The sequence below is a fragment of the Mchenga conophoros genome, linkage group LG14 (assembly GCF_057382185.1).
Source record: "Mchenga conophoros isolate Kocher_MC1m ecotype Shallow Benthic linkage group LG14, M_conophoros_male_GT1.1, whole genome shotgun sequence".
Classification (NCBI taxonomy): domain Eukaryota; kingdom Metazoa; phylum Chordata; class Actinopteri; order Cichliformes; family Cichlidae; genus Mchenga; species Mchenga conophoros.
Window position 1 is genome coordinate 16236481 of NC_140539.1, and position 24514 is coordinate 16260994.

Genomic DNA, 24514 nt, shown 5'->3' on the forward strand with positions numbered 1-24514 from the left:
CTCTGTGCCAGTTATTGCTTGGACATTATTTTAAAATAAGGTGTATAGAGGAGTGTGACTTTAATTTTGCATTGACAGAAACTGATATTTTAAAATGAAATATTGATATTGTATCAGTAATGTATACTGTTTTACAATGAGGTGTGAGTTTTAATTACTTTCTTAAAAAGACAAGATGCAAAGTTATAGATGAATTGGACTGGCTGAATCACTGCAATCCTGTGAAAAAGAACTCTGTGCTATCCTGAGATAAACTATGCAAACCCCACTGCATATATCATATACACCGTGGGGTTATCAGTCTCTCACATCGTTGGGCAAATGTTGGTTTTGGAAAGATGTAGTGCAGTGTATTATAACTAGAGCTAAATAGCTTCTCTTTGGTCATTTTTCCAGATGTCTTGCGATTTGTTCAGATGCAATTTAACAAACCAAAGCATGGTACGTCTTGGAGATACGATTCTTTCTTCCGGCAACCCTTCTAAAAAAAGCCATACTTGTCCAGCTTGAGGTCTGTAGTCTGAGATGTAGCGCTTGGTTTTTTGCAGTTTCTCTGAGCATTGCATGGGCTGACCTCTGGGTGGACTTCTTGAGACATCACCTGTTAACTGTCTTGAATGTTTTCCACTTTTAAAGAATCTCTCACTGTAGAATGACGGACTTCATAATGTTTGGAAATGACCGTATACCCATTGGCACACTGATGGGCAGCAAAATTTGCTTTTCTAAAATCTTTCCTCACAATCATGTTAACACACACCCGAATGCTCCAGACTAGCAAACAGCCAAAATGTCTGCTATTACAAAGATGCTTACACTTGTTCGTGATCAATTAATGAAGTGCATTCATAGCAACACTTGGCCACTACTTAACTTTTCCATTCCTATGGAAGCTAAAAGGGATAATTACTTTTTCACAGGATTGTATATTTATATATGTATTTAAAGTTGAGATACCAAAATTATGATATGTCTATAAGATAATCATGATGTGTAAAATGTGATATAGTGACAGTCATGTTTTAAGCACAAATGCTCCTAGTGTCCTACAGTCTTGCATCTGCATTTGCATTAAAACCTCAAAGTTATAAGATTTATTACAATGTAGTATGTTTATTAGCTAGCCATAGCTGGTACTAGTAGAACTATTTTTTTTTTAATGAAGCTGATTTCTGGAGTTATTTGAAGGGTTAAATTTACACTTGCCAAAACAAATTGATTTTCTACGCTGACATCACATTACTGCAGTTTGAACCATCCTAAAAATAAAGAGCATACAGCTTCATGACCCCACTGCAGCACACACTGTGATCCACTGAATAAGCACAAAGTTGCTTCTCTTGGGCTGCTGGTGTCAGTCACTGTGGTGTTACTGCAGAGTTTTACCACTAGAGTGCATCACAGAGCCATTAATTAGGCCAGTTACATTAAACTGAGTCCACCAGCATGCAGCTTACGTGCACATCAGTCTGTCAATGCTTTCATTTTCTGTTTTTTTCCTTTCTTTCTTAGATAGACTGAATTATAAAACATGAGAACATTTTTTAGAAAAGCAAGCATGTGAAGATTACAGCTGCTGACAGGCAGGTAGAAGAATAGCACAAAGTTTATTCAAAAATAAAACATACACATTGCACACTATTAAAATATCTCAGGACTAATAATGAACTACTTAAAAAAGACTGATGACAAAAACACAATGGTGTGAAATGTTCTAAAACAGTGATGTACAGACGAACTGGTGCCAAACTCGGTGCGACTATCACTACAACATACGGATATTTTCGACCCATTTAACCAAAGGCAAATTTAATCATAAAGGCAATGGTTATACTGAAAGTATGAGATCCAAGTTCTTATTTTCCACATATTTTGTTTTTGCGTTCTTTTTTCTGAGGTCAGCAGTGATGATATATTAGTCCTTTGGCCGTAAGTGAGATTACTGAACAAACAGACCAGCTCAGCTTACCAGCAGGAAATTGCTGCGTAATTACATGCTTACAACATGCCAAACATGTGGCATGTGATCGCTGCTCTCTGTGTGTCTGACATCAGGACTACACATAAAACAGATTTCATCAATTTTGGTGGAGAGCTGGAGCACTGGCAAAGGAAGAGCCCATGACCTTTTTGTGCGGATCCAAGCCACTTACTTTAAAATTGCAAAATAGTGCACTGGCGTTGGTCTTATCAGAGAGTATGCTCTCCAAGTGCCCTTTGTAGATACACATGTGAAACCTCATTAATATCAAAACCTCATTATCTGAATTTGAGTTTAAAAAAAGAAAAAAGACAAAAAATAAAACAAAATATACAGCATTTGTGTTTGTCTACATTTAAATAAATACATGCACCAACACCAAAACACAGCATACCAAGGGCTTGGACCAAGAGGAGATTGTATAAAGCAAAACAAATATTTTCAATAACACTCTGGCGTTGTTTCAGGGATTTATTTTTCAAATTTTCAAGCCCTTGATATGCTTCACTTTCATTTATTGCACCACAAGATAATATTGCATAGGATGTAAGCTGTTACCAGCTCCTCGTTGCCCAGCCATGACACTGTGTGTGTAAAAAAATGATCCATAAAGCTCTGATGCAGACAAATTTAGTTGTGAGAGCCAATTTGTTTCGGTTGAATGGTCAGAAGTTCATAAATGCAACTTAAAGAACTCATTTCATTTATGCCAGCAGGCATTTGTATTTTCACAGGCCTCGATGTGCCACTGGGATCCTGGTAGACCCACTGTGGTATAAAGATAAAAAAAAACTGCTGTGCTTGTTGCCTCCCAGAAGGTGCCTCTTCTGAGAGATGAAAAATCGATGACCTTGTCAGACTCTATCTAGCAGTCCTGATTATCGCTGCAAGTGGAAGTTCTTCCAGCCTTGGACAGGAAGAGCTTTCCGCTGGGACAGACGCAGACCTCGTAGAGAATCTGAGCATTTCCAGAAACCCCATCCTCGCTCTTGGGCAGGCGCGGCATGCGCACCGTCTCAGCATCCAGCACCAGCTGTACAGCAGACAGCACGGAGAGCAAGGACGATTAAAGGAGAACAACAAAGATCCAGCGAAAGAGCAAGGAAATATCACTCTGTTTCAGTCCTTTTACGTCATGCACGCACAATAAGACACAGTGTGCAGCGAGCTAAAGAATGATCTATTTAATACCTAACCAGTGCATGACGACATGATGATAATTTTTTAAAAAAAGAAAAAAGGTCTGGCAGTAAATCAGCTTAAAATGAGAGAACGTGAGCGTTAAAGTTAAGTGCAGATTAACATGCAGTTATCATCCTCACAGCAAGAAAAGAAAGATGAAGAAGTGATGCAGCACACAACTACTCTGTCATATAAATGTGCTGATCTACTGAGAATTAATTCAAAAAAGGTCAAATAAGTGCTCGTGATACAAATGGCTCTAACGTGCTTCAGTCAGCTCGCTGAACCACAGCTATTAGTCAGATCCGATTCAGCCACCAATTACCAAAACTCACTCTAAACAGCAAACCACTACCCACAACAAACCTACAGAGCACAAACAGATGTTTTCAAAGTTCAAAAGAAAGGGTTAGGGTTAGACGAGATTCTCACTGCTTTAGAAAAAGATTTTCTTTAATATGTTACACTATATCCTTTTGATAAGAAAGATAAAGAGGCTTTTTAAGTGCCGGCTGTCTGTAAGGTGTTTCTACACAAAAATGTTCAGTAAATGGGAACAGCAGAGCGCCTTTTAAACTGAACTCGAGCTCTCAGGTGTGACCCGAGAGAGCGTAAAAGCGTAGCGCAGCATGTTTGCTGGAAAAACATGCTCTCTATATTCCCTCTGTGAGCTAAAGGAAAAAGCATGCCTGAAGACGGCTTTGTAGCAATCAGCAGGAAGTGAAAAGTGGATTTCGTACCAGCCCTTCTTTTGACTGCAGAATGACATCCATGTTGGAAGCAGCTTCAATGTTGCCAGCCAGAGCTTTCATAAAAACTCCTTTCGGTGCATCCATACTGAGCGAGCGAGTCGGGGACTCCAACCTAAAGAAACATCTCGACTTTAAAAACACCACCATTTTATCCGTTTGCTTGTTTATTTCACCTGAGCAACACCTGTGAGACTGAACCTAAACTTTGATTTCTTATAGTTTTGTATTTCTTTAGCAGATTGTTTTGAAAAATCCAATAATACACAAAGTCTGAAACGCTCACCTCAGCTCTTTCAACATTTCTGATCTCAGCTGAGGCACCTCCACTGAATGCTGGAACAGCGCTCCTTCAGGACCTGCAAACAAAGATACACAAACATCAAGATCTGTTACAGCATTTAACAGAGTCCAGGAGCCTGATATGGTCACAACACACACCAAACATTTTTAATAAAACAACATGAGTAGCTTTGCTGACAGTGGCATTCATGGTATGTTGGCCAGTTCACCCCTTTGTCCCAGACTGAAGTATTTTAACACTGCACTCACCCTGTTCAACTGCTTGTTAATGCAAACATCTAATCAGCCAATCACATGGCAGCAACTCAGCATATTTAGACATGTAGGAATGCTCGAGATGACCTGCTGAAGTTCAAACTGAGCACCAGAATGGGGAAGAAAGGTGATTTGAATTATTTTGAATGTAGACTGACTGTAGCTGTCAGACGGGTTGCTCTGGGAATTTCACAAACTGCTGATCTACTGGGATTTTCCCACACAAGCATCACTAGTGTTTACAGACAAAGGTCTGATAAATATCCGGTGAGCAGCAGATTTCTAGCTGAAAATGCCTTTTTGATGCCAGAGGTCAGAGGAGAATGGTCTGACTGCTCCGAGGTGATAGGAAGGCAACAGTAACTCATTACTCATTACAACCAAGGTATGTAGGAAACTACCTTTCCTGACTCCTGTCAGCTAAGAACAGGAAAATGGGGTCTAAATTCACACCAAAATGGGACAACAGAAGGTCTGATGAGTCTCAAATTCTGCTCCAATATTCAGATTATGGGGTGAGAATTTCAATTAAATTGAATTTACTTCAATTCAATTTTATTTTTATAGTCCCGAATCACCAGAACAGTTGCCTCAAGGTGCTTTCTATTTTTAGGTAAAGACCTTACAATAATACAGAGAAAACAGACAAAAAAACCCAAAATCATATGACCCCTCATGAGTGAGTGCTTTGGTAACAGTGGGAAGAAAAAACTCCCTTTTAACAGGAAGGAACCTCCAGCAGAGCCAGGCTCAGGGAGGGGCAGCCATCTCTTGCGACTAGTTGGAGGTGAGAGAAGGAAGATGGGACAAAAGACATGCTGTGAAAGCATAGTTCCAGCCTGCCTTGGTTCAGCCTGCTGGTGGTGAGCAATATTTTCTTGGCACACTTTGGACTCCTTAGAGCAACTGAGCATTATTTAAACACCACAGCCTACCTGAATATTGCAGCTGATCACGTCCATCCCTTTATAACCGCAGTGTACCCATCCTTGGCTGCTTCCAGTAGGAAAGCGCACCATGTCACAAAACTCAAACTGGTTTCTTGAAAATGACAGTGAGTTCAAAGAACTCACATGACCTCCACGGTCATCAGATCTCAGTCCAATAGAGGACCTTTGGGTCTGCGGTTGAACGGGAGATTCCGATGACGGATGCGCAGCTGACAAATCTGCAGCAACAGTGTGATGCCATCATGTCACTGTCGACCAAAATCTCTGAGGTGTCCTTTGAAGAATTAAGCTAGCTCTGAAGGTGTACCTAATAAAGTGCCAGGTGAGTGTAACTAAAGTTTTGTAGACGCCACCTGTGCTCAGAGGATGAGGGGCTGCTGACTGTAATCCTCTAATATTTATCTCAAAGCACTGCAGTGCAGTATATATTGTGGATTGCGTCGTTGTGTAAACATTGTTTGTTTTTTTTAAATAGAGGCGGGCTGTCTGCCTACTTCGACTTCAGAAAAATTCAGGCAATGCTGGAGCAGAGAAGTAAAACTGGATCCAAATGCTGCAACACTTGGAGCCAACTGTGAAGGATGTAAACACTCCACAAACACAGAGAGTACAGAAGCTTTGTTTAGAGGATTCCTGGAAAAACAGCTCCCGCTGCCTGCTGCTCTCTGCGGATCAAACTGACCCCGGGCGATACGAAGTTATCGGCTGACACTCTGTTCAACATTAATCAGTCAGCACAGCGTGTGGCCAGCGGCACACGTAACCATTAACGCAACCCACCGGAGACTAAGATTCAGAATAAAAGCGCAGAAATATCCCATCAACCCTTTGTTCAGTAATATGATAAACTGTACAGTATTGTGCTCTGGCATCTCATTTTTCTGTTCTCTCTGTGCACTTCAAAGATAACCACGCACTCTATGACACGAATGACTGTGAAAATGACTGGGCTGTCTCTGCCCTTGGGTGCTGGATTGTTGAGCTGATATTTGCCATCAAACCAAATTGGTCCTGTTGAGTCTACATCTGTTGTCAGTGTTATTATTTTTTCATTTTTTTCCCCAAAACCCTTCCACCAACAGGTGTGTGCTACGTCCAAGGAAACACAGCACGTCGCGGCCATTGGTGTACCTGTGACTCGTAGTTTGTCTGGCCCAATCTCAGCCTTGTCGCCATCTGCAGTGAACAGCATGTTGTCATTGTGCGAGTTAATGAGCAGATTTCGAGTGTGTCCCTGAGCCTCTTTTGGACCTGGAACAACAACAACAACAACACCTGAAGGGGTTTGGCAATAAGACATGAGTAACGTGCAACCATGAAAATCTATCATCATTCTCTTCCTGTGATTCAGTTCGATGTGCTCAGAGACACATTCCCAATTTAGATCAGCGTAGAGGTGGAAAGGGGAAAGTCAGCAGCCACCTGCTGATGAGAAACGCAGTGATTAAAAATGCGTAACCATATTACTGCTTTGGTCTGACACGAAACTCATCTGAGGTTACTTCCTTTTGCCCTTCACTCCATCAGCCCTGAGAGAAGCTGCTCTAAAACATGTAGATCACTCAGTGAGATATTTAACCTCTGTCAGGGCTCACAACTGTGAACAGACACGCAGTATTCCCTAACAAGCATTTTAGTTTTATTCACAGAGGCCCAAGAGTATGCAGGCTATGCATTTTATGGCTTAATGATCAAGGACACATAACGGCACTGTGGAACACAACAATTTGCTGGCCTTTTAATTATGACAAAATCCCCCAATGTGGCAGTCGGTGAGCCATAAAGAGACGCACAAATATGATCCTCCACCGGCCTCAGGCCCTCGCGTGTAATACAGAATGATCCAGAAGCAATGGATGGAGAAAAGGAATGCTGAATTTAATGGATTTTAAATGGAAATCTAAGAGATTATGAATTGAAATATGGCCTCTTGTCTCTGCTAATGCTGGATGAGAAATCCCTGCAGTGCACCAGTGTCTTTACTGTCACTCTCAGTGTCACTCATCAGCAGGATGTGATGTGTATGTGCCGCATGTTTCTGTGTGTCCTCTCACCCACAGATATCCTCTCTATAACGTCACCATTTTCATTGCGGGCGTTGAGGGAAACATTTTCCGATGAGTGTAATAGAAGTGAAGAGTCCTGTGGAGATGAAGAAATATTGTCTTATTAACAGCCTGTGGAAATAACATCAATCTGCAACAGTAAAATGATAAAAATTAGAATATTTGCATGTATGAACTTGGACAAAGAGGTTTTATGTGAGGTTTTTAGGCACGCTGGCTCTACAGGTAGCACTCGTTCACTGGTCAGACCCTTTAGTCCACACTAACTAATGGATTGTAAAAGCATTCATGATTCCCTGAGGATAACTCCTACTGACTTTCATTGCCTGACTCTAACGCTACCATGAAGTTGATAATGTGAGGTTTATTAGGCTATCAAGACAGCTCTGCAAAACTGGCATCCATAAAAAAAACAGGACGTTTATTTGAATAGTGCCCATTAAAATCAGCATTACAAAACTGCTTTACAAAAACATAATACACACAAAAAAATCAAAGTTATCAGATGATTTAAAACCAAAGTATTACACTCTAGAGATAAGCTAGTGCATTGTCGAGAGTGAAATACAATACAAATTAAAAAAGTAAACATTATAAGAACATTTTATTTTAAAAAATAAATAAAATGAGTAAAGCTTAACACTTGCGAAATAAAAGTCAGACTTGCTCAGGCAGGTTTTTCCACAGCAGAGGAGCCCAAACAGCAAATGCTCAGTCGCCTTCAGTTTTTAAGCATGAGGTGGGAACAGTTGGCAGGTTCCTGCCTCAGGATATCAGGCTGCTCACTGGTCTATTCCAGCATCTCTTCTGGAGCCAGGTCATGAAGGGCACTCACTCCTGACACCCTCTGTCCTAACGTGGGGACATTACGTTTTGGCTTTTCTGCACTTTGTATTTCACTTCAGTCAATAAAGCATTTTTACTTTGTGGTGGTAACTTTATTTCACTATGCTGTAAAATAAACAGTATGAGGATCATGAGGGCATGCTATGAGGTTTATCTGTCAGAGGTCCAAAGTAACGTGATATTTAGAATCCTCATATATCATTCCTTATATGCCTATATGTTCTCAATACAAAGGATGACAAACTCAGTTTTAAATAGCCCTAAACAGCATTATTATTGCTTTGACCTTCAGATCAATCTATTAACAATCAAGGAGAGGTCGGAGGTCAAATCTGACATTTGAAATCTGTATATTGCAATCATATTATATTAGATTATTTTCTATGTGTTGGCAATACACACAACACTTGTGAGAATCAGTTTCTAAGATATGGCTAGGCTTTTTGTCAATTTTCTACCAATAAATCATAAAGTTCACCTTCATGACCTCAGGGGATGTGAGCAAAATTTGAATGGATTGTTGGCATGACCCCACGCTACACCCCTACACAGTTTTTATCAGAATTCATTCAAAACTTTGAGCTATAGTGTTTACAGACAGAAAGAATGACATGCAGGCACAGAAACACTGTCAAAAACATAACCTCCGTGGAAAAGTTAATAACAGTAAGAATAATAGAGAGTATGTGGCTAAAACTCAATATCAGTTGTATTCTAGCACTCCTCAAATGCAGACAGGAGGGCTGGATTAGCTTGCTGATATATTTCTCAAAAATTAGGTTTGCATCAATAGCAAACACAGATTTCTGACAGCCTATTTAATTTTGGAAGGACAAAGAACTGGATAACAGGATTTTTTAAATGTTTAAATGTATTAGACTTTTATATGATTTAAATTGTTCATTTTAGAAGATTTTCAGATATTCATTTTGGTTAGATGGTCTTAACTGCCTTAGAGAAAGGGTGAGAAGTGCGGCCATCCGGGAGGGGCTCAGAGTAGAGCCGCTGCTCCTCCACATTGAAAGGAGCCAGCTGAGGTGGTTCGGGCATCTGACAAGGATGCCTCCTGGGCACCTCCTGGGGTTGGTGTTCCGGGCATGTCCCAACGGGAGGAGACCCCGGGGCAGACCCAGGACACGCTGGAGAGATTATATCTCTCGGCTGGCCTGGGAACGCCTTGGTGTTCCCCCGGATAAGCTGGAGGAGGTGGCTGGGGAGAGGGAGGTCTGGGCCTTTCTGCTTAGGCTGCTGCCCCCGCGACCCGGCCCCGGATAAAGCGGATGAAGATGGATGGATGGATGGTCTTAACTGGGAGATAACACTGAATGTTGCTGAAAGAGCAGTATGATAACATGTTTCTGTACAATGTGGCCAAAAGGCAGGACATACTGAAAAAGGATAGGTCCTAGTATAGAACCCTGTGGGACTCCACATGTGGTCAGAGGAGGTGGTCACCAACAGAAACTGTGTTACATGGCTGCCCCACCAGCGTTGGAGCTTTTCATAACACATTCCCATAAGCTTCTGCACATGATTCTATTCCTGTGAGCAAGCTAGCATGCTAACAACAGCATTTAGCCCAAAGCACCATAAAGTAGCTAGCATGGCGGTAAACTCAAGAAACTTGGTGTCATTTTCTGATTAACAGCTTTTTATTGTATCTTAGCTACGTATTGAGATCATAACAAATATTAATACTGCCATTTATTTTGTTTTTTAGTTGATCGAGATGTTTCCTTGCAATCATTTATCTGCTAACACATTAGCATTTACGGCTGTCGACTTGGATTATTCTACAAACTACAAACACTTTACTGATATATTATTGACAATTATTATTATGATCAGGCAGCCATTAGGAGGCACTGAGCATCCTGATGGGGGAGGATATTCACCAGATAGGCTGAAGCATTACTGACCAGAAAAAGTGCCATGGACTACTGTTTATTAAGGCTGACAAAGAATGCATTATTATCAGGCTATTTATTATTTTACCTAAATATTTGTACAGGATGTGACAGCAAGTAATTAGGTCTGTATAAGAGAACTGGCAAACACACACACATACTGTCATAAAATGTTTAAATGAAGAAGCTTAGCAATAAATCTCTTCTGCTCCTTTGTAGCTGAGGGGAAGACATGCTTCTAAAAATGGTCTAGGAAAGCAAGTTTTCATGTAGAGGGCAGCAGGATGTCTCTCTAAGCACTGAATCATTTTAGAAACCCATAGAACACATTAGAAAATGTGTCCATCCATAAATGAGGAATTCATTGCCTTTTTAATGAGGCCCATGAAGCAAGAAAAAAAAATATTGCTGCTATGAGCAAGAAAAGCCATAACATGTAAACAACTGCAGCAAAGTGTTCCCATCTGCTGCTAGCAGGCGGGCCATAAACTACTTTCCACCACAAATATCCCCGAGGTTAATGGAGAGCTCAGCACACCACCACGTGCACTGTGTGCTACTGCCAAATCCAGTTTGTTCTGACACATCTCCTAAAAAAAGTACTGTCAGAAATATGCAGCTCTCTCACTACAGCTGGATAAAAACTGCCTGAGTGTCTGCGAGGAATTAGATTTAGATGATAAGATGACGTGCAGTCTCCAAAGATCCAACACACACTCAAATTTAAGTTTAGTAAACAGTGAGAAATAATGGCCAGGCTGTCAGGCTACTTAACTGAGCAAACAGAGGTTTGAAAATGAATGGGGTAGAAGACGAGAAAGGGAGAGAAGGAGAGGGTAGAGGGGGAGAGAGGAGGCGTATCTCAGAAGAATGTGGCAAAGAAGAGCAGGAAAAAAAGTTTGCATTTCTGATTGGCTTACTTCTCTGCTGTGGATCTCCTGAGCATAGAGAGGAAAGAGGAACTCAGACTCGCCATCCTCCAGCTTAACCCCATCTCCATGTACTTGTAGTAGTCCCATCCCTTCCTGTGATCAAAATAAAATCAAGAGGTTACATATTTAGACAAAGGCATGCCAAGAAGGTGAGGAATGTGCTTTGGCTTTCCAGCTAACAGCGTTCCCTCTATCACTTAGGTATTTGTCTAAGGTATCCACCATAGTGTGTACATGTGCATGCAAGAGTGTGTGTTGGCTTGCAGCTTTGTTCATAAATCCACAGTTGCCATCTGGAGTTGAGACAGAAAGCTGACAAGTCTCCATGAAATAACAAACACATTTACTCTCCTGTTTAGACAGCCAAGTAGGACTTAATGATGGATAACGCTATTGCTGCCTGACATTGCAATAATAAGCAGGTAATAGTCAAATGATGGGCTGATCAACAAAAGCTACATACTAAATATTTAAACATACCATTTGAAAGGAGAAAGGAAAAACAATCCCAACTGAAAACATGGTGTCCAAATGTGAGCTGTGCATACCGTGTTGAACCACATCACCCTGAGGATCCAGATGGTGAGGGCAAAGTTGACCACCAGGATGACAATGAGCAGCAGCACAAAGAGGTAGAGACAGCGCTTCCTCCAGCCATAGATGCCAATCTTGTAGAGTTCGTCGGGCACCGACCTGGGCGTGCTGCTGCCCTCGGTGGTGGTGACATACTGTTCCCGCACCATCTGTCGCCTGGCCGCCACAGATGAAGACAGGGACACAGGCAATGGAGTAAAATCAAAGATATTAGTAAAGATATCGAAGATCAATTTGAAATAAATTTGGCAGAGCAGAGAGAATTATTAAAACAACCTGTGAACATAATGTTGATAATATCTAGTGAACCTCTTAAGAAAGCAAACAGTGTCCTGTAAAGTTCTGTATTTGGTCTTCACCAGCACCCAAAGCACTTATCACAGTCATTACCTGCTAAATATGTTGTTATCACTCTGTGTCTATCTTGCTTTTGGAGCTGGGTAGTTGGTAAAGAGTAAGTTTGAGGGCTTTCTTGGAATAAAAATCCTCCTTTGTGGATCACAAACGATGCTATAGGTATGATATAGGTAATATTTGCTTAAAGTAGTAAAGTTTGCTCAAATCCCAAAACTTGCTTTAAATCTTTGACTAAGGGGAAGTGTGAAAATTCATTAAAATTCTCTGTGTCTCTGTTTTGCTCTTAATTAAAATAAAGTTAATATAAAAATATTGATTGCAGAAGTGAGCGAACATTGCTCAAAGCATTCTGACAACAGGAGCACCAAGAAAAGCAGCACAAAACAGCTCCCCTCCCCCCAAAAAGAAGAAGAAAAAATAAAAACACTATATTAAGTTTCGTACACTCAGAGCCTTTTGCTTTCTTCATCACTTCATGCATTTACAAGTGAAATGGTGCCGTCAGGAACCTTCATCAGAATCACTTTACAAAAGTCTCTAAGCAAATCAAGTGACTAAGAAGCGTCTCGGTGTGCAACTACCAGTAATTGGTTTTTGCTGTTAATTTAAAGCAGTTTCAAGTCTGCAGCTATAGTAATTAATAACATCCATCCATCCATTTTGTCAACCAGTAATCCAACTGGAGGTCCAGGGGGACAGGTCGGGAGCCGAAGCCTATCCCAGCTCACACAGAGTGAGAGGCGGGGTTCAGACTCTACTCGTCGTTAGGCTGATGTATAACACATCTATATGTATTTGCTGCACACACTTTCTATTATTTCAAGGAAATGACCAAACATTTATTTTCTTTTGCACTCTTAAAATATAAGATGTTTGTCTTTAATATGTATTTTTCCTTTTTTGCTTTCCTATTAGAGAAGGACCTTTTTCTCACCATCTAGATCAGGGGTCCCCAACTCCAGGCCTCGAGGGCCGGTGTCCTGCAGGTTTTAGATCTCACCCTGGGACTACACACCTGAATCAAATGATTAGTTCATTACCAGGCCTCTGGAGAACTTCAAGACATGTTGAGGCGGTAATTTAGCCATTTAAATCAGCTGTGTTGGATGAAGGACACATCTAAAAACTGCAGGACGCCGGCCCTCGAGGCCTGGAGTTGGGGACCCCTGATCTACACTAATACGAAAAAGAAAGTTAGAGTTCTTGTGTGTTAAGTTCTTAAGAGTAATATTAGTTTTGAATTCTAGTTTTTGTTTATTTGTTATGATTTATGGTTGAAGTCCTCTTTTTTTATCATAGTGGTTTTAATTCTTTCACCTGTGCCTTGTTTTCCCCAGCTGTGTTACATCTTCCTAATTACTAATTGTGTGTATTAAAGCCCATGTTGTGTCCTCACCTTATGTTTTTTGTTAAGCTTGCTGGTGCTAGCTAATAAAGCTGCACTCCACCTACCACAAAGCACACCTTGACAACATTTTCTGGTACTGCAGTGTGCAGAGGACTTGGAGTTGTATTGGTAACTAATTACCAATTACCAATAAGTAATTACAAATGCAATTTTTCTATCAGCGCAACAAAAATCAGCAAACACACAAATTGCTTGCGTGCATTTTGTAGCAGAGTGTGTTGCTAGCTAAAGGTCCAACTGCAGTATTTCACAGGTAGAGAAAAGAAGGAGCTAACTCCACTCAGAGATGGAGAAAGATAAGAAAGACAGAACAGGAAAGGAAGAAGAGAGGTTAGATTTAAAGGTAAGGACTGCTCACTGGTATGTGATAAACTGTAAATGTAAAGCTTACATGCAAGTCTTCATGTTTTTAAATCAGGTTTTCAGTCCGGTTTTCTGTTGCTGTTGTTTTCCATATTGTGAAATGAACTGCAAAACAAACTGAGGTTGACTAACTGTGTTATTTAAAGGCTGCATGAAAATACTCTGCAGGTTACTGCAGGATAAACTGGTTAGTTTGCTGTACTGGGAAGGATTTAAAGTGTGTGTGGTTGGTGCACAGTGGCTGTGGTGCTCATGGTCAGAGTTCAGTTATATATAATTAAAAGCTAAGGTGATGGTGCTTAGATTCATTCACAGAATTAAACCTTCATATCAACTTTATCCTGTTTGGAAAAAAGACAGCATAAACAGTAGACTATCAGTGTAGAGGATTGACACAAAGGACAACTCATGACCACCTGCTGACATCTTGTTGAATTCATTTGTGAACATACACAAAGAGCAGCAGGTCAGCTGATCACAGCCTATACATTAAGAAAAATCAACAGGAGCACTCAATAGAAATTACACCCTCTACAATGTGGGCAACAGAAAATAGAGCTTTATTTGGTTTTCTCTTTGAATTGGGATCTCTTATTCTTAGTTTAAAAGAGGAACTGCTGCTGCACATCAATCTGGAAAGGGTTATAAAGGCCATGTCTGAACAATATATAGTCCATCATTCTACAGTGAGAGAAAATATTCACAACTGGAAAACATTCAAGGCAGCTGCCAATCTTCCCAGGAATGGATGTTCCAGCAAATTCAACTCAAGATCAAAAACTGCAATTTCTCAGAGAAACTTCAAGAAATCTAAAAACTATAGTTCAGACTCTACACACCTCAGCATGATAAATGTTCAAGTTCATAAAGATACAATTAAAAAGATACTGATCAAGTATGGGTTGTTTTGGGAGGGCTGCCAAGGAAATCCTCTTTTCTCCAAAAGGAATATAACAGGATGGCTTAAGATTACAAAGTTTCATCTGACAAAACCACAAGACTTCTGCAATAATCCTTTGGACAGAGGAGATCGAAGTGAAGATTTTTGGCCATAATGCACAGCACCAGACTTGGAGAAAACCGAACACAGCAATCTGCACAAAAACCTCATCACAGCTTTCAATCATGGTGCTGGAAGGCTGGTGATGTGGGCTTGTTTTGCATCCACGGGACCTGAGCACCTTGCAGTCATTGAGGCACCCATTTACCAGAGCATGCATACATCCCTCCATCCATCTTCTTCCACTTTTCCAATATGCGGAGGGGCTGGAGCCTATCATAGCTGTCATTAAGGTGAGCGGCAGGGTACACCCTGGGAAGGTCTCTAGTCCATCTCAACTGCCCAAACCAAAGTATTTTCAAATGTGAGTCTGTCTGACAGACTCACATCTAAAGCTTTGCCCAAATTGGGTCATGCAACAGGACAATGATCCCAAGCACAGCAAAAAATTCACAGAATGACAGAAAAAAGAATCAAGGTGCTGCAATGATCCAATCAAAGGCCAAATTTCAACCTGACTGAAATGCTGTGGTGGGGCTTTAAGAGAGCTGTGCATAAAGAAACCTCAATGAACTGAAGCAATGTTGCAAAGGACTGTCAATCTGCAGGGCCCACAACTCCTATACAGGAAACCTGAAGTCCTAATCCCTGATCTTACCCAGTAGGTATGAAGAGTTCAGCTTGTGGATGAGGTGACTCGTCCAGGTGTCTTTGCTGCTAACTCTGATAAGAAGAAATCTGGACACAATGATGTGAGGGACTAATAAAGTCATAGAGAAAACAATTACTTCAAGTTATTGGTGCTAAAGGTGATTCTACAAGCTAATGAATCAATAGGAGTGCTCAGTTTTTCACAGGGCTTCATAGACTCCTGTGAAAACTCTTTTTAACAAGGCTGCATATTATTCCCATGAATGCTACCACACAAAAGAGTTAGAAAATGAAGTCAGACACCCAAGAGAAACCCTCAAATCATTATGCTATTGTTATATACCAAAGCATTTTAAAAACATGTTTTATATGGCAATTGGTCTCTTTCTGAATACTGAATTGAAACTTTAGCTTTGCTTCTGTGTGACAAATTCTGCAGCATCCAAGTTCTCAAGGTCTATTTCAATACTTTTCCAGTTTTTATGCTTCACTACATGCATACAATGTACATACAGCACTATGTAACGCCTTGTCTAACAGTCTACAGTATGATTCATGAGCCCAAAGCTCACACACACACAGAGCTACAGGATGGCTGGCTCTTTGCACCGGTGGAAAACTTGACAGAATTTCCAGCAGTTTTTTAAAAAGGCAAAGGAAAAATGGTATTTATTACAGAGCTGAGGCTGTGTTTTCTGGCTACACAGCAGCAGACTAACAGTGACAAAAACCAAGTCGATGAAAGTCAGCATATTTCAAACCACAGCCGGTACTATAAGTTATGACACAACGGTCGTTTTCTGTATTCAGTTCACGTGATAGCCTTCTGAACTGCAGGACTGCAGAACCTGCGAGCGAGCCCCCCAGTCAGCACATTTGGACCATCTGACACAGTGACAAGAGAGAACCTCAGGGGGAGATTTCACAGCGGTTCGAGTACAGCGGAGCCAAAGAGCGCATAGCCTGAGAAGGCTGCAGAGAGAGGAGTGGTGTTACTTTCTATTGATTAATCTGCATTAATAACCAGGGGCAGGCTGTGGAGAACGCTGCTTTCATTGAGGAGTGAGCCTGAAGAAAATGCTGTCAGTTAAGGATTATTATGAGTCAATGAAACATGCGAAAGAAGCAGTAACACAAAGAATGAAGATTTCTCTGTGCTACAAACTGCTCTTAATCTTCATCAGATCTTCAGAGCCACCACATTTCAGCTTAATGGGAAAAAAAGTTATCTGAACACAGATGTATCTGGGTTGTCTCAGCTGTGCTTTCTGAACTCGACAGGGCCCAGATGAAAGAAGCCCGGCTGATTTACATACAAGACAGATGTTACATCTTACTGTCACAGCAAAAACATTTTCCATCAAGTTAAAAGAGCCACTTTTCAAGCCCGAAAGCAATTCTTCCTGACGTTACCAGATGTTCAGCCGAGCACATTATCCTCCTGTAACTCCCCCAGGCCCGAAGATGATGATGATGATGCAGGCAGGGGAAGATGAGCTGAGCATACAGTGACAAACTGTACAAGCAGAGGAGTTGTGCTGCTGTAAATAATGAAGGTAAACATTGTTCCACCCTCACACCAAGGAGTGATGAATGGAAGCAAACACGCTCTCTGCAAGCGGTCTGAGCTCTCTGAGGTCCAGGAGGACGTGGATCACAGACACTGATAATAAAGCAAAATGGGTTGTTCCTTGCTGTGTGCAGTAAACACAGGGAGAAAGCACACAAGGCTGATGGTATTTCTATGACCACAGGTCCTGTCACATGGCCTGCAAGCCTAGCTGTGATGAATAGCCTTTATTTCACAATGAAACAAAAAAAACACTGCCAGCAAAAAGAAGGAAAATAAGACTTTATAAGGAAAACTTGTGTCAAAAACTCGTTTTTTTCCTCCTATATCACTTCATTTTTATGTATTAATCACAACTGTGAGAATAAATCATCATAATAAATTGAATGTCAGCAATGCAGCAGAGGCACAGCAACTTTTAGCGGTAGTTGGGAGTCCCTCTCTTTGAAGGGAGATCTCCAGCAAGGCTTGAAAAAATAAAAAAGGGAGCCAGAACAGCCAGACACTGTTTAATTGACTGATTCCAATATCCCCACACTGTATCTATTAACAGCCTCAGATCCTCGGATCTATTGTGTGTTAACATGTAGATCGGCTCAACTCTTTTATACTTTTTGGGCAAATGAGCAGTGAGAGTGAAAGAGCTCTGGCTCTGTTCATTATCACATTAATGAATTTGATCTAGTTCGGTCTAATTACTTTAAATGAAAGCATTAAGAGACTGTCAGCAGCACGAGGAGAAAGCAGCTTTGAGGCCAGATCTTTAAAGGGCGTCTTCCAGCTTCCAGTTTCTGTGCTTACCACCACCACAGACTTCCATAGCAACCCAAATAAACAGTCCCCGAAGAGCTTCGCTGGAAGGGCCAGGAATGCTCAATTTATGGTCGGAAATTCAATCTGACTTGAGAGAAAATGCTTTTGTCAGGTCTTTATTTCCTAAGTGTCCTTTTAAGTGCTTCTAAATATAAATGGTCACAAATACTCTACAGTGGAAACGACTACAAAAAATTATAAAGTAGCACAGAGCTCTAATACAATCTTCTGCTCCAGGGAGGTCCATTTATCCTAGGGCATCCTCTCAATTAACCTTAAGCATATGATGCTCACTCCCTGGCTCTGTCTCTGACCTCTGAATCAGAGTTAGAGGGCCGGGTCGGACAGGCTAACTTCTACCTTTCAGTCTGCGGGGTCCGGCTGTAATTGAAAATCCAGGCTCTTCTCTGAGCCGAGGCTTGACCTGACAAAACGTCACAAGTTGCACTAACTTAGAAAAGCTCAAAAAGCTTTAAGGTGGAGGAAGGACTGCGGAGTAACACCGTTTGTGTGGAGCGAAGGGCGATTAGAAACTGACAACAGTGCTGAGGGTTTCTGCCTGGCTGGCGTCATGTCTCCACTTCGCTGTGATGCCTTAACTTCTATAAATAGGACACAGCATTGTGAACTAAATATAAAAAAAGCACCAGAGGAAATGCACAGAGACACACACCACCCAGGTACATCTAATGAATATTACAAAGAGACCGGAGGATTTCTCAGAACACAGAAAATATTACTGAGTCGCTCTTTTGCACAGTTAGTTTAGCATTTCAGCATTGTTAGCCATGTATGGTTAAAACACAGGGGAACTGGCTGACTGAAAGCTGACTAAAAACACTGTTTTCAAATCCAAAACTGCCTCTGTGAGGACTGAAAAGTAAACTGAGCAAAATGTGAGAAGTACAGAAGGACAAAAACTGAAAAACATGTCCAGTAGGTGAAAGGTTACCTTCATAAAACACTTTAACTTTATACAAAGAGAAGGCTGTAAAAGACACAAAAAATTGATAATAATAACCAAATGGGTAAATGTCGAATCGGGGGCAGAGTACTCACCGATCTGTGTGGAGGCACAGCAGTCCTCTTTCCTATGCAACAGTAAGCAGAGCTCGGGCTGGTACAAGCAGCTTGAGAAGCAGCAGCGCTTGAGCTCCTCACGCGTCTGTCAGCCACTCAACAGCTGCGTGCCATAAATCCAGCTCTGGAAGTGCCCTGAATAATCACCACGAGACGGCGCTTCCACTCGCCTGCATTCCCACTCCGACTCTGAGCTCTGACTCCCTCTGCCTTTTTAGCCGTACAGATATTTGAATATCATCAGAGTATGCGTGAGAGAGAGAGAGTGTGAGAGAGGAGTATTAACGATGTGTGGAAAGGCTCTCTCTCTCTCTCTCTCTTTCTCTTTCTCTCTCACACACACAGAACCATCACATAATGAACAGAGCATTTGTTTGTCATTCAATCCACTGAGTCACTTTCACTGCCCAACCCAGGGCTTGAAGCAGCGGTGTCTAATTTGAGACTTCAGTCATGCCTCTCAGTATAAACTGAAGCTGGTCTTTCAGATACTGTAGCTCTGCTGGGTGACAGCAGGAAGGGTGGACCTTGAAGAGGGCAGTCAGTAAGTGAGAGAGGCGGACGTTCAGCAAACGCAGCAAAGCTGTGGTTCCTGATGTGGAAATTGTTTTATGGTCCTTGAATATATCAGTGAGGTTTTTTTTTTTTTTTTTTAACTTTAGCTATGTATGTAAATACAATTCAATAACTCAAGGTCATCCATTAATATGACAGCGATATAGCGAGTATCAAAAGTGCAAAATGTTTTTAAATTGAGGATAACACATTTCATTATGAAATATTTACATATAGTCTGTTTGTGTAAGTGCCAACATTTGATGATAGGAAGTGGCACGCTGAGTGAGAACACTGTTAAGACAACTTCAATTAAACAGGGACTGCCACTTGATGTTGCTGTTAAACTGAAACTTATCTACAGTGATAGGTTTAAAGAACCAGCCTTGGAGCTAAATGCTGATATTGTAGTCTAAAGAGGGCGGGAGAGATGTCTGTGCCCGAACAAAAACAAGAAAAATAGATTTAAAGGCTTCTAACAGATGTAGAAACATATGAAACTAACAGCATTAGTGTGGCTCTATAGAATAGCAATTTATACATTCAGGTTCAGGTTCATTTATTTTTACCTGTAGGTAGGTTTGTTCTGCAGGCAAGTCATCCAAGCTCACATGCACACTTCAATACAGACACAACACACACATAGTACAAACTACTGAAAAAAAACAACTAATACTTGATTTGGGGAATCATTTAGCTCACCTACGTAAAAAAGCTACAATTTGTTACTGAGTGATGGGTGCCAGAACAAAGGGGTTTTTAAACCTTGCTGTTCTGCACTTTGGAATCATACATTTTCATCCTGACGAAAGAAACTGAAACTCACTAAAGGCTGCAAGTCATCAAGAAAAACTGAACCAGCCAACCTCTGTAACTGTCTGTCGTACAGGGATGTCTATTTTATTTATAACCTATAACACATTTAAACAATACAAGCTGACGTCTCTGACAGGTACATTTACATCCCTCCAGAAAATACACTTTCCAAATACATGAAATGCTGAAATAATTTAAAAACCGATGATGATTCATCGTATAAATAATGAAACACTGCCCTCCCCAATATAAGCTGCTGTTAAAGGTTAAAAGTATCTGCAATAGTGGCCCTGTATATACTCTGTATCATATCGATATGAGAATTTGCAGTATCACACAGCAATACTGTTCACCAATAAGCATGTTAGACCACTCAACAGAGTTTCTCTTCTTTACAGATAAGTGTCCATGCCACAAAACCAAGGAAAAGGAAGGTGCTTTTTAAAAGGTTACACCTGTGTTCTTCTCATATGACGTCTCAAACTTTGTTCCATAAACTGACCTACCTGCCAGTAAGCTTCCTACTTACCATGGATGAAGGTGTGAGTTGTTCCACATTAGCACGTGCTAAAAAAGCTTCCAGATGCATTGATGTGATCTGTGAACATCTTTCCTGAAGCTTCAGTCAGACCAGAATTCACCTGACAAAATGTTTCCACAGGCTGAGGCTGCAAACAGGTGTACAGGATGTAGGATGGGTAAGGTAAATATAATATGTTTGAAATTCAGGCATATTTAAGGAAGCCCCTGCATGAGTTTATCATGCCTACCAAAGCTTAAAAGCACATTATTTCTGACTAGGTCAGGGATTAGCAACTTTTACTATCAAACGAGCCACTTTTAAACAATTTCTGACCAGTTATTTAAACCTAGGTAATGCAGGAGGCACAACCTGTTTAGTATAGCATGAAGAAGCTTGTTTCCGCCGCCATTTAAATAAAAATTTTCCCAAAAATCTCACTTGTGTCAAGCCAGCCTCCAGTTTGTTTTACGTTCCCTGTGTATTCAAAGTATTACGGGAATGGATGTGGAAACCGGATTTCAAAATAAAAGCCAACTTCGAGTGAATTAACAGATATGTTAAGAACATAATAACATATAATTTAGGCTTTTTTTTTTTTTACAAACTCTAATGTTAGATCTATATGACACAGCCTTGTACCCTAATTGTGCCCTGTCACTATCAAGGCCATCTTATTTTGGATTTCAAAGTAAAATCCCTGTGAATCTTCATTTTTGAACTACTCTTTCAATGACTTAATAATGCTCTTAAAAGCAAAAGTCGTATTTCCAAATACTATTTGAACTTTATATCAACACTTTCCAACCACAGTCTTTTTACAGTGATACCATATCAATATCAAGTCAGTCTGATTTTGCCTTTCATAGTAATGGCCCTTTGAAATTGTCCATAATTGACTTAATCTTCTAACGATTCAAAATGCTCTAAAATGAAAAATTCTTGTTTCCACAGGGTAATTCCACCTTAGATCAACAGTATACAGCCCCACAGTGATACCATATCAATATCAAGTCATTCTGATTATGCCTTCCAAAATAAAAGCCTTTTTAAATTGTCCATAATTGACCTAACTTTCAGTGATTTCAAAATGTTTTAAAATGGAAATTTCCTGTTTCCACAGGGTAATTCCACTCCAGATCAACAGTATACAACCTCACGATGTTACCATATCAATATCAAGACATTCTGATATTGCTTTAAAAAATAAAAGCATTTTCAAACTGCCCATATCTGAGTTGCTCCTGGAACAATTTCAAAATGCTCTAAAATGGCACATTCCTGTTTCCACAGGGTAATTCCACTCCAGATCAACAGTATACAGCCCCACAGTGATACCATATCAATATCAAGTCATTCTGATTTTGCTCTCAAAAATAAAAGCCTTTTCAAATTGTCCATAATTGACCTAACTTTCAGTGATTTCAAAATGCTCTAAAATGGAAATTTCCTGTTTCCACAGGGTAATTCCACTTTAGATCAACAGTATACAGCCCCACAGTGATACCATATTAATATCAAGTCATTCTGATTTTGCCTTCCAAAGTAAAAGCCTTTTCAAATTGTCCACAATTGACCTAACTTTCAGTGATTTCAAAATGCTCTAAAATGGAAATTTCCTGTTTCCACAGGATAATTCCACTCCAGATCAACAGTATACAGCCCCACAGTGATACCATATTAATATCAAGTCATTCTGATTATGCCTTCCAAAATAAAAGACTTTTCAAATTGCCAAGATACGACCTACTCTTTTAAAGATTTCAAAATGCTCTAAAAGTGAAAATTGCTGTTTCCACAGGATAATTTCACTTTAGGTCAACAGTATACAACCTCACGATGTTACCATATCAATTTCAAGTCATTCTGATTATGCCTTCCAAAATAATGGCCTGTTGAAAATGCCCATAATTTACCTAACTTTCAGTGATTTCAGAATGCTCTAAAAAGGAAGATTTCAGTTTCCACAGGGTAATTCCACTTTAGATCAACAGTATACAACCTCACGATGTTACCATGTCAATTTCAAGTCAGTCTGATTTTGCTTTTCAAAATAAAAGCTTTTTCAATTTGCCCATATATGACTTACTCTTGGAGCGAATTCAAAATGCTCTAAGATGGAAAATTGCTGTTTCCACAGCATAATTCCACTTTAGATCAATAGTATCCAACCCCACAGTGATACCATATCAATATCAAATCAGTCTGATGTTGCCTTCCAAAATAAAAGACTTTTCAAATTGCCGATATACGACCTACTCTTTTAAAGAATTCAGAACGCTCTAAAAATGAAACTTGCTCTTTCCACAGGATGAATCCATGTTAGATCAAAAGTGTACATCCACACCATGGTACTACTTCAATTTCAAGTCATTCTGATTTTGCCTTCCAAAATAATGGCCTGTTGAAAATGCCAATAACTTACCTAACTTTCAGTGATTTCAAAATGCTCTAAAAAGGAAATTTTCTGTTTCCACAGAATAATTTCACTTTAAATCAACAGTATACAACCCCACAGAGATACGATGTTAAGATCAAGTCACTCTGATTTTGCCTTCCAAAATAAAAGTATTTTCAAATTGCCCGTAGACGACCTACTCGTTTAACGATTTCAAAATGCTCTTAAATTGAAAGATGCTGTTTCCACAGGATAATTCCACTTTAGATCAACAGTATCCAACCCGACAGTAAAACCATGTAAATTTCATGTTGGTCTGATTTCGCCTTTCAAATTAATGGCCCGTCGAATTTGTCCATATGTGATATACTCTTTCAATTATTTCAGAATGTTTTAAAAATGAAAATTGCTGTTTCAACACATATTGGGTTTTCATTTTGAAAAGCAAAATCAGACTCAATTGATTATGACAGAATTGAATCATAAAGATGATGTAAAAGGAAGCTGAAATTGCCACTAGGTTGTAATTGATAGTACGTTTATATTTTAAGTCTGTGGAAAGATGTCATTCTAAATAAAGAAATTACAAAACAGCTTGCAAACCAACCATGACATCTTTCCACAGACTTAAAATGAAACAATTAATAATTATTCCTTGACTTAACACCTTCCTTAAAAAATGTAACATCACATATATTTTAAACTTCGGGGCACTTGAATTTAATTTAATGTGACTTTGAATGTGAAAGAATGGGGGCCCTTATGTAAACGCCATTTACAGCCCCTTTAACCTGTCCAGAACATTCAATCAAGCCCAGTGCAGGCATATTTTTAAGCAAACAAAAATAGGAATTCACTGAGCTTGCACAGTAATTGTACGCAGCACAGTGGGGGGGACGATTAAATCACTGATTACTGTCACTTTGATAAATTTAGAAAAAGTCAACACTGATTGCATGTCCTGAAATTATACTGGAATCAAAGGCTGTTTCACTACATAACCGAGAACACTATCAAAGTGTTGAGCAGCACACTTGATTATGAAAATGTTTCAGCCTTGCAAAACAAGTAAATGCTTTATTCTAGTTAATCAAGCTGCAAACCTCATAAATAGAAATGATGAGATTTCAGTTCGTTGGTGGAAAACTCCAGCTCCAACTCCAGGTGTTAAACAGACACTGTTTCATCATGTGTACTGAGAGGTGGCTGTGTGTTCTG

At 40.1% G+C, this 24514-nt stretch overlaps 1 protein-coding gene across 1 annotated transcript; it reads right to left on the minus strand.

Annotated features, from left to right (window-relative positions):
- Window positions 1-1588: 1588 nt before the first annotated feature.
- On the minus strand, window positions 1589-19461 carry sgcg (sarcoglycan, gamma). The gene is made up of 8 exons (XM_085245542.1): window positions 18987-19461; window positions 11720-11921; window positions 11160-11264; window positions 7475-7562; window positions 6552-6671; window positions 4199-4271; window positions 3904-4027; window positions 1589-3014 (listed from the first exon to the last, which is right to left on the minus strand). The coding sequence occupies exons 2-8, from the start codon at window positions 11912-11914 to the stop codon at window positions 2847-2849; spliced, it is 873 nt and encodes a 290-aa protein (XP_085101668.1). The 5' UTR covers window positions 11915-11921; window positions 18987-19461; the 3' UTR covers window positions 1589-2846.
- Window positions 19462-24514: the final 5053 nt, after the last annotated feature.

Coding starts and splice junctions, on each gene's coding strand:
- sgcg (XM_085245542.1), bottom strand. CDS start 11,914: ATGGTGCGGGAACAGTATGTCACCACCACCGAGGGCAGCAGCACGCCC. Junction 11,265..11,719: donor GGGTGATGTGGTTCAACACG/GTATGCACAGCT, acceptor TTTTGATCACAG/GAAGGGATGGGACTACTACA. Junction 3,015..3,903: donor TGCAGTCAAAAGAAGGGCTG/GTACGAAATCCA, acceptor TCTGCTGTACAG/CTGGTGCTGGATGCTGAGAC.